General features: G+C 43.0%; 1 protein-coding gene across 1 annotated transcript in view; it reads right to left on the bottom strand.

Moving 5' to 3' along the window:
- UMODL1 (uromodulin like 1) overlaps nt 1–12,360 on the bottom strand; it is a 53,026-nt gene extending 40,666 nt beyond the window's left edge. The window contains 3 exon segments of the mRNA XM_062576598.1: nt 281–442; nt 9,611–9,853; nt 12,252–12,360. Coding sequence (XP_062432582.1) covers nt 281–442; nt 9,611–9,853; nt 12,252–12,360 — 514 coding nt within the window.
- Nucleotides 12,361–13,846: the final 1,486 nt, after the last annotated feature.

The raw sequence follows: 13,846 nt of genomic DNA, 5'->3' as shown, positions 1-13,846 counted from the left end.
ATATAAAACCACGAGCTACTGCTACATTTACCATATTCTGCAGACAGCACCACTAGCTAGAAGAACTGGACCAAGGTCCGCTGGACCTGTAGCACCTGCTATTCAGCACTCGCAGGTTCAGTTACTGAAATTGAATATCCTGGAACTGATCCAAAACAGATTTCTATATTTGTTTTATGAAGAGTTATGGCAACAGTTGTTCTGCCCACTCCCATCCTCAGAAGCAAAAATAAAGTGTATTTTTGTATTAGAAGCAGTTTTGAATTCATCAATAGCATACCCTCTGGCATTGGATCCACACAGGCTGCTCCTTTGGATGTGTTGCAGCATTTTTTAAGTCCCGGACATTCAGTATCAAATGTGCAAGGATAATCAGATGTTTCCATATTCTCCGTTGGACAAACACCAGGTCTTGAGGAAAACACACTGGATCTATTGAGTGCTAAGTAACAAAAACATTTCTGAGAGCAAAAATATAGAACATTGTTTCCATAAAACTGTGGTGTTGAATTCATAACAAACACCTCCTCCTCAATCTAAAAGTGTGTCGGTTCTGAGGTTTTCAAGGGGATAAAACAGCAACCATTATTTCCTTTCATGCGTGTAAATGTAATCAGAATTTTCTCTTGTTCATGACAGTTCTGCTACAGAAATTTTGAACTATAATTTTCCATAAATGAGTATGTTTGTGTGTGTGAAAACATATATATACGTTGTACATATATATATAGTTTCTAAATATGGATAAATTGAAGCACTGCAGAATTCAGAAACTCAGGAAATGTACCTGATGTCAGCAATGACTAATCCAAATAAAATATAACGATCAAAGCAAACAAGCAAGCTAGAATTCAGGAGATTTTCTTTAACATTTTGTTTCAAAAAAGTTAACCTTTAGTTATAATAATCAAAGATGTTACAGGAGAAGTGAGATAAATGCTGTTCTCAGTTACAGTTAAATGGGTTACACGGAAGGACAGGAGACCAGAATTTAGCTCATGGTCTTTAACCTGACAGCATCCACTCAGTATCAGCTGTGCATCCCGTGAAGTTGCTAACCCATGGCAGACAACCCTGCAGAAAGGGTAGCTAAGGCAGGTGGTTTCTACTTCCCAAGCCAAATGCAAACAGTGGTCCTGGCTCAATGTCAACACCTACTCTTCTCCAGAGGAAAAGAAAAAAATATATATTTAAGTTCTACAAACATCACCTTCACCCACGCTCTCAAATATAGCTCCAAGTAACGCTCAGCTCTATTCTTTCCAGCTGGCATAAAAATTTCTCTTCTCTTTTCCGTTCATTTTGTGCCTACAGCATTTTGGTCTTATAAACTCTCAATATATTTACTGGGTACTTAAGTCGCTAGGAGAAAAATGAAGATGATTCTTGCTATAGAAACAGGTTCTAACAGAGAAACACATTTCTCATAATAAAATCAATTGCAAATGAAAGGTCTATAAAAAACTGGAGCAAATTACAAATCTATCATGAAATGCCAGTTTCCATGGGTTTTCAATTTCTGTTATCCCAAGGTTCTGAGTAAAAGTAAAACTAGCATTTCTGAGAAATGGAAGAGAGTATTGAATCTATGACTTTTCGCCTCAGCAAGGTAACCTTCTCAAACAGGCAAACGATCTTGATTAGTCAAAATTTAGTTTAAATCATGTAATGTGCTGGCACATGCACATTCCAGGTTTCCCCCCCCCCCCCCCCCCCCGCCCTATTAATCCACAGTAGACTGGAGCCTACTGCAGAGAGCCTTGGCATTTTAGCAAACTCTGTAACAGATCTCATTTTTAGTATTGTAAATCCCTAGTTCAATCTACAATCTAGGGATCAAGCTCAAAATTAAGCATGCAAAATTTAGCACACAGAATTTGCAGCCATCTCTGCAAATGGGTGTGCAGTCATATTTACATAAAGAGATAGTGCACTGAAATCAGTGGGTTTGAGACTATGTTTGTATATTCCTAGGGGTCCATAGTCTAATTGTTAAGGTTCTGTGAAAAGTAATAAAGAAAAGCAAACTTAATTTAGTGATGAGGATCCACATGTCTGCTGGAAAACCTGCCAGAATCCAGAGGCTGGAGACCAGTGAAGGCACTGAGATAAGACCCCTCAGCAGCAGGCATTTTATTTGTGCATGCAGTTTTAAAGATTTGTGCCCAGAATACATGGGTCTGTGCCTTTCCCACACTATTTTCTGTATTTTCTATTATATTTGGTATGCTCCATGTGTTTATTTTGGGTGTACAGTCAATGATCACACCCTTCAACAGGGCTGTGAGCATCATTCAAGTAGAGTTAGCACTAGACATGCAAGAGCTTTTGACAGGAAATAAGGAGCGTCCCCCAGCTCTGATGAAAAGTTGGCTCCCTTACAACTTGCAGGATTTGCTCTGCTACCTAATGTTCATTCTGTGTCATACACCCAGGTCTGTAGTGACAGGGTAAAACAAAACAAAACAAAAAAACCCAACCCTGTACAATTCAACTCAAGTTACTTCTGAGTTCAGCAAGTCCCCACATATATTTTGCTTGCCAGCACTGACCAGCGACCTCCGCTTTTGGCTCAGGCATTGTGGGAAGTGTCTTAGGGGCTGGCAGTGCAGATCATTCTCCAAAATAGATTCTACTGCTAGAAAACCTCTTCCTGATTTCAAGTCTAAAGCTCCAATAATCTCTAATATAGCCTCAGTCACCCTGAATGATTCTTCTGCAGGTTCCCAGGCTCATGCAGTTGCTCCATGTTAACCTCTCACAGAGGGAGGTAGGTTTGGAGGTGGGAGGCTTGCCAGGGTGACAGGCTGTGTGAGCAGGGCACTGTGCCCAGACTGCAAGGCCAGTTCCCTGCTCTGCAACAGACCAGCTTCATGTCCCTGGGCAAATCGCTTAACCAGTTTGTTTCCATCTGATGCTGGGGAAAAGGCTGAGAAATGAACCCTCCGCCTACCGCCTGTGGCAAGCTCTCCAAGCCAAGGAACTTCTCTCACTGGGACCTTGTAAGGAGACTAGCAGCAGGGGATTTCTCTGTGTTATTACAGCACCAATATTCCCAACTCTTCAAATTAAGTGAATTGCAGTAAGCTGGACTCAGCCAAACCCCTCCAGCTCCAAGATTCAGTTCAAGCAGGTTTGGGGTTCAAAGCACTTTTTTGCACACAGGTCTTTTTTTCTAGCATGTTGAACTGTGACATAAAGAATTTAATAAGTCACAGGCAATCTCAGAAAACATTATTGAATCCTGGCCGAGTGCCACGCTACCCATTTGTCTAAAACCTAAAGGTCATCGTTTTTACATCAGTGGAAACAGGGAAGGATTTACATCACATTTCTGCCTCATCATACCAGATGCAATTTGAAATTCAGTTCAGGTTCTCCATTTTGATCATCTTGGGGACAGTCACCCAGAGCTAAGCCATCTGCCAAGTAACACTGTAAGCATCGGGGAGCAAGCTGGCAAACACCTCCATCAGTCAGATAAAGCATAGATTTTTTTCCTTCATTATTTGCATAAACTTTGAGAAGTAGAAATGCAGCATCTACTGCCTAGCAACCAAAAGCTCAGTTACAAGCTATCCATACAGGAGCCACAGCGTGTGGTGTGACCGCAAAACTGGGGGATCTCCTAGGAGATAGATGCTGGGGGATACAATTTGTTCAACAGTAACTTCTCTTCTTTTCTCTCCTTTCACCCAGAGCAGCCAGTTTTCACCCAAAAGGTGCAGCACAGCTAAGGGTGAAAATCTTACATTTGTCTTAGGCATCAGAAGGTGGAAGCAAACCTATGATACTATAGAAAAAGCTCCTGGCAAAGCCAGTTACAAAGGCAGTCTGGTAGTTTTCATTACAGGATCCTGTTTTGAGGGTCTTTGAGCATTGCTAAATTTTAACTGCTCTGATGGAAATTCTCCATCCTTAGGGTCCACCCAGGGCTTAATCAGGATGGAGGGCACCATCAGGACGTGCTGGTTCAGTGCCTGACAAAATACTTAGTGCCCTTTCCTGTGAAAAGTTGTATCATTCACCAGAACACATTCAGGAGCCAAAGGCTGACGTTCAACAAGGATGCAACTATTGGACAACTGAGCTACATGGCCACTGAAACACAAAAACAGTCTGTGCATGCTCAGAAGAAACTTCATGAAGTTTAGCAACTATGTCCTCCGAAGTTTTTGCCCCACTGGCAGCATGGCAACATGGCCATGTTCTACTAGGCAGATGTCCACTCCTTCAATGGGAGCAGAAGCCGGCAGGGGCCCATGGCCCACTCGCAGCTCACACCCAGCTCTGAACACTGCAGCTCTCCCGGGCTTAACACAGTCTGGAAAGGCATGGAGTGGCTAACTGACCTGATGACAGAAACAGAGCAGATGATAGATAATTTGCAAGGAAAGGCCAAAAAGGCTGGGACCTGTCACTGTGGCATGGAGAAGGCTGAGTGGGATGTGATCAAGGTTTGCAGAATCATGAAGGTAGAGGATAAGGTAAAAGTGGAATGGCATTCACTAGAGCCCACAATAGCAGAGAATTGGTCTCAAATGGGTAAAATCATGTCCTTCCTCACCCAAAGGGGAGTGAATCTCTGTAATTTATTGCCACAGGAGGGTGTGAAGGCAGACAGCATCAGTAGACTCAAAAGATTAGATAAATTCCTAGACAGCAGGTCCATAAGCAGATGCCACAGGGAACAAGCTGTGATATACCCTCCAACAACCGTCATCGTGTTTCTGTGGCTTCTGGGGAAGTGGGAAGCACCAGACCCACAGTGAGTCCAGGCTCCTGAGCTCGCCATGGGGATCTGCCAGACTCACACTTCTAGGTGAGGCTTGCCTGACTCCATCAAGCATTTTGTACCTTCCCATCCCATGGAGATGCTGCCCAATCCAGGGCCATGGAGGAGGAAAGTATCCGCTATACCCAGTGAACATGGCCCCAGAGCAAGAGCTGCCTAGGAGAGGGCCATGAGATGCAGAGACATAGGCTGGGGGTGGAACAGAGCTCCAAGTCAATGGGGAGAAGGAGAGAATCTGGGAAGGAGGAGGAAATAGACACCCTAGAGGAGAGGATGCATGACAGCACTGGGGACAGCCAGATGAGATGTGCAGGACATGCAATCAGCACAGTGTCAGCAGAAAGAGAGAGCAGGGCAGCTCTGGCTGGGAGCTGAAGGAGAGGACAGACACTGGCAGGGCATACAGGAACCAGAGGACAACGAAGGAGTGATAGGGGAAGAGAGACTGCCTGGAGGGTCTGCAGAGAGGGGCTGGCACAGTGACCCAGCAAGGGAGGGAAGAGGATACCAGAGCCAGGGAGAGAAGGATCAGAGAGCTGAAAGAGAAGGTAGGAGGCAGGCTGCGCTGGGAAACTGGGACTGAAGTGACCTGGGGATGAGGGGCTGGGAACTAGCAGGGGCAACACCAGTAGAGGGACACATCACTGCAGGAAGAGGAGAACAAGTTAGGTTTGGGACAGATAAAGCATCTTGCTTCCAAAAGCCAGAACAGGTCCCGAGCCTTACTCCTCCTGCCCCATCAACAAATACTTAGCACCTCCGGCAATGCCTGCATCCCATTGCTCTCTGGTCATAGCCTTGGCAGCAGAGAGAGCCATGCTGCTATTCCCAGCCACTCCAGTTAGACCCAATATGCAAGGGTCTGAACACAGGATTTGCAAGGTCCCAGCTCTGCTGAGGAGCTACTTGGGCACCCAAAAGAAATGTTTTTTTTTTACTTTACAGTTGGTTTCCTGAAAACCTTGGAAAGTTTCACACACAAAACATACTCTAATTGAAGACTGGTCTTAACTTTGCCAATCGAGTGCTCTCAAATTAAGGAATTCCAGGATTAAAGTTGTCTAAATCTTCCTGTATCAACCTTTTTGTGTACTCATACCAGCCAGCACCAGCCCTCATCACACACTCTGTTGTTCCCTGGCTGTGGATTAAACAGGGATAGATGGTAGATAAGTAAATAAGGAAGGAGCCTCTTGCCTGTAGCTCTCTCATTTCATCTTACACAGTAATATGGAAGATGGGTGGCAAATGAACCAAAAAGAGAAGTAACCATGCTACTGATTCAGTCAATGGAAAACTAACCTGGAGAATTGGACCCTGTCTCTGCCTGAAAGAATTCCTGCAAGATGCTGAGAAAGTCACAACAAACTCATAACAACCTTTCAGATACAAGGGTTTTGCAGGCTCTGGAGACCTGATCTGCAGCCCTGAGATCTCCTTAGCAAATGTGGGATTCCTCATAGTCACCGTTGAAGACATTGGGCTGTATACTCCAAACACGTACACAGGTTAAAGGCAGCACTAAATGTCCTTAAGAAAGATCATACTCTAGATTTCTCAAAGACACCAGACAAAATTATTTGATCTTAATCTCTCTACAGCTCAGTTTTTAAGCTGTAAGATGGAGAACCTCCCTCCCTTCACACAGGCTTCATGAAGATAAATTACTGTTTGTGAATCACCCCAGGATTTACCTCAAGAGGTGATAAATAATTCTCTATTCAGAAAGAAGTTTAGCAGAGCACTCAACCACAGAGTAAACGCAGAGGCCAGAGTGATGCATTGCTGGTAAGTTCATTAGAAGGGTTTCCATCATCTCTGAGCATGACACGGGAACATGGTCCTCGGGGCAAAGCAGCAGAAGAACAGGTAATTTAAAAAAAAATGCATGTTTAGGCACAAAGAGAGTGAATAAAAATTGTATTTATTTAATTCTAACTTGAGAATTAACCCTAGTATTTCTTAACTTTTAGATATTTGACTTTCCAATCTTAATTTTAAATAAGTTAAAGTACTTTCTCTGTGTGTCTGTGTGTGTATAAAACTATCCTAATGGATCAGCAGACAACTAGTAGGAAATATTAGAGTAACTTGATTAATGAAGACAAATGATATAGGTATTTTTGCCCCAACAGTAAAGAAATAAGAAAATTAGGGCCTGTCATATCTCATGCAGGGGTAAATGATTCCTTCCAAGAAGAGAAGGTGGGGAAGTGGCCAGAAACAGGTTATTGTGAAAGGTCATGCTGACCTTTCAATTCCTAGTACGATGGAGAGAACACCAGCATGGATAACATCAAGAAGAAAATAACAGTAGTTCAACAGCACATGGTGCAGTAATTTCAGCAGTTCCAGTTTCCTCTTTTCATCATTTATTTAAGACTGTGTCTAGACAGTGCATTACCATTCACAGAATTTATGACTAATGCCCTGAAAAGCAAAGATACCGGAATAATCTAAACAGAGAAATCACCTAGAAACCATATGAATTCTTTGATGGTTTAAATTATTCTCGAATTAAGTTTGACAGGAAAGAGTCAGGATGATCACAGTATTTCATGGACAAACCCACCCAGGACACATATGAACAAAGTGACAAATTGAATCTGAAATTTCATAGCTAAGCTTTGCAGGAGACTTTTAATATTGGATGAAATAAACTCATAGACACCTCTCAAGCTTCCGTATTTGCTAGAGATGCTTCTAAAATGTATATAATTATACTATCAAAAAAAATTTTATATGTAACCAAGTATAGAGTTTCTCATTTAAATAGAGAACCATAACTTGCTAGTCACTCTTCAATATTTGGCTGCTGATGATATTCTCCCGTGCTACAGAATTAAAAAAGCATTTTTCCTCAGCTGCTTCTCAGCCTTGCCATTTGATTAATTTATTTATAGTACAAATATGCACACATGCATGTATGTTAAAAAGATATTACTGAAGTGACTATTGAACATGAATTAGATCCTCTGGGGATTTTCACAAAGCTGAAACTGCTGCTTGAAAAATATGTATTATCAATCGTCAGTCTTTTGCCAGTCTGACAAGACTGCCTGGAAATACTGTAACCTGCAGGTCAAATTTTGCCATGGTTGATGTTTGGCAATAGCCACAGAAACAAAACAATAGCAGGAAACAGTAAATGAGGGATGATGTGTGGCTAATTATGCTTTTTTTGTCTACAAAATCATTTTAAAAACAAATAAAACAAAATGATCACTTCTGTGTGTCAGTATTCCTGTTAAAAAGCTTTTTCTCCTAAAACAACATTCTATTAGCACTTACTGAGAAAAAAACTTGGAAAAGATGCTTGGAGGTTCATTTTTTAATGCCCCGAAGCAACTTCAGAGTAGGATGAACACATTCTTTTTGACAGATCATATGACAAGACATATGGTTCATACCCGCTCATGTCGCGTTATGTGATCTGATGCAGGAGCAGCTTTGGGGACATTCCCATAGAACTGAGTCACTCAAGTCATATGACCTAAAGGCAGGGCCAGGGCCGCAACAGGACCTTTCCTTTTTGATCTTTTGTTATATTGTTGATGCTATGTAAATTCCTAGGATCAGAACTTGAAAGGGGGAAATGAAGAAAACTCAATGTCATACCGAAAGTATGAGACAAAATTATGCCTTACAGAATTTTTCTGGATGTTGGAACTATCCAGTGCTTACCCAGCTAACCCAGGATGCCAGTTCAGCTTAAAAGCATATGGTTTTGTCGATAAAATAAGGTTGCATGAGTATAACTTGAATTATCTTCTGAAACAAATGCAGATAATCCAGCACAAAATGCTACCTGAACAATCTTTTTCAAGCATGATTTTTACTTGATTACAGATATTCTTGAAGGACTTAAAGCAAAATAAATTTCTCTTTTGCCAAAAGGGGCTCAGGCAAACCTTTCACACTATTTTACTTCTACCGGAAAAATGTTGACTTATACCAGTGCACCTTCCCCAGCAAACCAATAGCCAGAGGCATTTTGTCATACAAGCCCTTTGGAGAGTCCTTGGAAGATTTCAGCCATTTTCCTCAAGGAATCACTTTAACCTGTGACTCTCAGGAAATGTGCTAAAAATTAGGAATCAATTGTTGGCAACAAATAGCTCTGATGAAGGAAAGAGAAAAAAGTTCCAGCTTGAGTCAAAACTTATTACCTTTTCCAGAGTAAGCAGTCTTGTCAAAAGCTCAGAAGTTAGATCAGACCTGCTAAAGGGTTTACCAGTTTCTAGCCCTTCACGTAAATACTGCTGTAGGTAACTAAAGAAGCCCTGAGAAAATGGGCCCTGATACAGTTTTGATGATAGTTTTGTACGGTACAAATTTGCCCCGAGGCCATGAGTTGTTTGAACTCAACACCCAAGCTAGATGAGCAGTCCAGAAACTGACCCTGTTCCAAATTAAGCTGTTACTGTAAATGCAACCCCACCCAGACCAGGCACAGCACCAGGCAAGGCTATGCGAGTTATTCCACCTGGCCGCACATATTGGACTGAAATAGGACAACGAGCCCCCATATGGGAAACAAGTAAATGCCTTTTTCATGCTCACCTAGAACTTTAATTCTCTGGTAAATTTGTGAGAAAGGGTGACAAATGGGCAGAGCCCTGTGAATCAGGAGCATTAGTCTTTCATGTCTACACCTTAACATTTTGGATCAAGTTTACTGTAGTTTTTTTGTAGACTCAATGATTTCACCTACTGCTCATAACTGAATTGTATGTCAGTCTCTGTTTAAGTGAATCATCTTCCAGTCATCTTCCAGCAGAAGCACTTATTTCAATTAATCTGACTAAAACTTACCCAAAGAGCAGTAGAGTCCAACTTGTTCATATCCTTCACAGCAATCTGTAAGATTCATAGTCTCAGGAACTTCAACAGTGTGATACTGAGTTTTATAGTATGTCTGAGGACAAAACATCCATGGAATCCATCCTCCACAGGAAGTGTTTTTCTCATAGGACTTTTGATAGGCAACCATTTTAAACACATTTCTTGTCAGGCTATAGTTGCACAGATGGTAGCCTAGCAAAGAGAGGCCTTTTTCTGGGGGAAAAAAAGGCAGAAAAGAAAGTGGTCAGCACTACCTCTTCATCCCACAGTTTAAGGTTCTTGCAGTGTCCAGTTAGAAAAACTATTATGAGACAGCAGTAATAGAACCAATACAAATGAATGATTTCCAGGAAGGCTGATGTTAGGACGAATGTCACTTCAGAAAATGGACAGTAGAAAAAAAAAAAAGTAGCAACTGCTCATCATATGCATAATTTCAGTCATAAAAGGATGAAGAGAGGCAGAAATTTTAAATAGCTCTCAGAGCCTTCAGGTATAAAGCATAAAAAGTGCAATTTAATTCAAATATGTGTAAAGGAAATTAATAGACATGCTCCAAACTTCAGATGTGTCCTCATGGACTAAGAGCTTCTGCAGTTATCTGAGGAAGGGTATTTAGAAACATAGGAAACACAAAAACTGGGAAAAAAAATAAGCATACTATATTTTTAGTTAGGGACAATAGAAGTGGGGTTTATATGCACTACTTCAGCTATCTACATAGTCATCTGTATCTAAGTTCAGCAGCCTAAACTGTCTCTGTAAAGAGTGGAGAGGAACAGGTATTTCTAGGTCAAGTATTTCAGATGTCCACCCCAGGCTCAGGCCATCAAAGTGCCTGTCTTTCTCCACCGACTATAAATGGAACGAAGAATAAGTGACTTACAGGCAGAGGAGTCACAGTAGATGTTTGGAGGAAGACATCCTTTAGACATTGCTGTAGGCTAAAACTGGGTAATCAGACATAACTGGGGAGTAGTTCCATGTGTCTGAGAAAAACGGTATTCCTGGAGCTTCTGTGTTGCCTGTCTACATTTGTAATAGGTAGTGTTAGACCAGGTCCTCTGAGAGCTGCTATGGTTAATTGACTTCAGTTTCAATGAAATCACTGATAAGCTCATTAACTACGTGATTTTATGCAGGTCTGAGAATAAGACTCAGTTTCTAAGACTACAACTAGCAATGATGAGGGTAGATTTAACATAGAGCAAACTAGTTTTAAATAAAGCATGTAACAAAACTGAAAGTACTTGACCAGGAACAGTTAAACAAATAAACACAGCAAAGGTGGAGCAAAAGAATGAGCAGTGAGCAACCTACAACCATGTCACTGGCAACACTTTATCTCTGGACGCGGTATACAAGCCAGAAGGGCTGAGTCGCCCTGGGTCCCATTTGGGAAAGAGATGGAACAGAATTAATATGTCTGCACTGTCCTTTATATGAAGCAAAAGGAACCTTAATAAAGATAAATGTGAAGCGGATGCAGGGATTCAGCTAAAGCAGGATTGTTATTTTTTAGAGCTCTTAGGAACTACAGCCGGTCAACATAGTGTAACCAGCAAATACACAATTAAAATATTTAAAGCTTAGGGAATCAGAGAAGGTGAAATATGTACAAAAAATTTTTTAAAACCAGGTGCTTGGGAATCAAGTGCTTTCATTTCCAGTTAAGTAAAAGACTCAGGCAGAGTATGAACAGGACTGATATAAAGAGCTTTGAACAAGAAAATCCATTTCGCAGTACAAGGAAAAACGCCACAGGCCACATGAGGGTCCTGAGGCCAGCTCGACTGAGTGACCTAAAAGGTCTTCCTCCAGCCTTAATCTTAGCAACTGTTTGAATAAAAACAGCCTGAAAGACATCCCTTGCTTTAGAAGTTCAAAAGGCCATGATGGAAAACAGATTTGGAGCAGAAAGCAGTGGACACAGCATGGGAAGCACTTGTGGGCTTCAGCTTTTCCCCATTATCCATTAGCGTCCCCCAGTTCCCTAGGTAAAGGGGTGCTAATGCCTCCAACTTGCACCAGACCCTGAGCACAGGCTTCTGCAGCCGCAGAACTCCACACATCCTGCCCTTCTGTGCTTCCAGCCGGACCCTGGCTCTGTTTCCGCGGGCACCACTGAACAGTCCTGAGGTCACGGGGCCCCACATGGAGTGAGGTGTCAGTGAGGTGTCCCTTGCCCTGGGGCCACAGTGCCAGTAGCCCATGGTGCAGCTCACTCTGGCAGCGGGCAGTGGTGCTGAGCCCCTCTGCCCTGGGGCAAAAGGCAGCATTAGATGCCAAGGGGCTGTCAGGCCTGGGGTCCCCAGCAGCCCTTGTTGTCCCTGTCCCTCCACACCAGGCCTCCTCCCACCCAGCCTCAGCCCATCTGTGACCATCAGCTGCTGCTCCATGATGCCGCAGCGGTGCAAGCTACAGCCTCACCATGGCTCTGCCCCTGTCCACCATAGCCCCCCCTCCAAACTTCCCTCTTGGGTGACCACACCACCCCACCTTGGCCCAGCCCCACAGAGGTGCCTTGTGACCACTGGTGCCACTTCGGGCCCTGACCTGCAGATCAACTTCCCGGCTTGGCTTCAGCCCAGCTTGGTCAACATGAACTTGCCTGGTGATGTCACCTGGTCAAGCCTGCCATCATCTCCAGCCTGGCCTGCTCCCTCACTGAGGTGCTGCAGGATGACCCTGGTTGGTGGGGTCCCAGCCCTTCCAGCCATCGTTTCCCCTTAGCTCCCAGTTCCCCAGCCCTTAGGGAGCGACTGGTGCTTGCTGCACCTTTCCAGGAGCACAGTGGAGAACACGGGGAGAGCTAGAGAGCTCCCAGCAGGGTCCAGAGAACCACATGCTGCTGCTGCTGAGAGTAGGTCAGTAGGAGAACATCAGGAATAAGTGCATATCCTAAAATCTCGTCACTTGCTTTTTCCTCTTCCCCAACCTCAGGAAGGGCATCTCTGTGTCTGGTCCCTGAGGCTAGCTCCAAAGACAGCAGCTTAAAGGCTTTTACTTTATTAAAAAGCAGCAGAGTTGTGCTTTTTCCTTGAGAACAGAGTCAAGGGAAATGGTTGTGAGCAGCAGGAAGAGGGGACATGGCTTTTCTCAAGCCAAGGAGCTCAAATCTGTACCTTGCCTGACACAGCAGAGAAACCTGATGGCTAGGATGGAGGGTTAAAGGGATAACAAAAACCTGTACGCAGCTGTGGGACATAAGTGAGCCAGAGAAAGTAGCCTGGCCTTCCCATGCCTGGTATGGTACCCTTTCCCAGGTACCACTCTGGGAAAGGGGCAAGAGAATAACTCTAGGTTCCAGATCATAAATAAGAGGCCAAAGGATGTTTTTATCCAGTGCATTTGACTGATTACCATTTTACCTAAAATGCAAAGCAGTGCCTCAGAAGAAACAGGTAGCCATCACTGCATCTTGTAAAGCATTCCCTTGATACTTGTTAGGAGTGCTCTGAGAATATCTACCATAGCAAATGTTTCTAGACATATAGACATGGAAAAACAAACAAAAAAAAGATTGTTTCTGGACCCTGATCAGGATTATATATGTGAGATATAGATAAAATAATGCTTCACCCTATCCAGACTAGGACAGGCCTGAAAGCATGCACAAAAGCATACCAGGATCCTTCCTGATCTTTATGTCTTACTCTTTGGAAGCAAATGGTGGAAGGCAGGTGTTTCCAGGGCTAAAGCTGTGGCTGGAAGGGAAAGGGCTGAGAGGATGGGCCACGGTTTTGGACCTGAATGGATAAATACCCAAACTGGTATGAAAAAAGTATCTAAATCATTTTAGATCGAGCCTTTATCTGAAGAATGTACACAAACACCTGCTGGCAATCAAAGAAGGTGGGAAAAGCAAGACAACTTTTGTTCTATGGAAATAAGAAAGAAAAAGTTAAGGAGTTAAAGTATAAAATCATATTAGGATGGGGTGGGGGCTATAAGAGAGAACTGTGTAACCTGACTCCTGTCAGTATTACTCCTCCATTTCACCAGAGTTCGTATCAAAGCACAGCTAAAGCAATGCAGGAATTCAGAGAGAGCAACCAAATAAGGAGAACATCGAAGACGTGTGTCAATGTGGAGCTGAGGCTGCAGCAAGGACATCACACTGAAAAGGTAAAAATTCCACAGTCAACTGAACTGGCTGAGGCTTTACAGCAGTATGCAATGCAAATACAGGTATGAATACAGATA

This window comes from Rhea pennata, chromosome 1, assembly GCF_028389875.1.
Source record: "Rhea pennata isolate bPtePen1 chromosome 1, bPtePen1.pri, whole genome shotgun sequence".
NCBI classification, from domain to species: Eukaryota; Metazoa; Chordata; class Aves; order Rheiformes; family Rheidae; genus Rhea; species Rhea pennata.
This window is presented reverse-complemented; position numbering and strand designations above follow the sequence as displayed.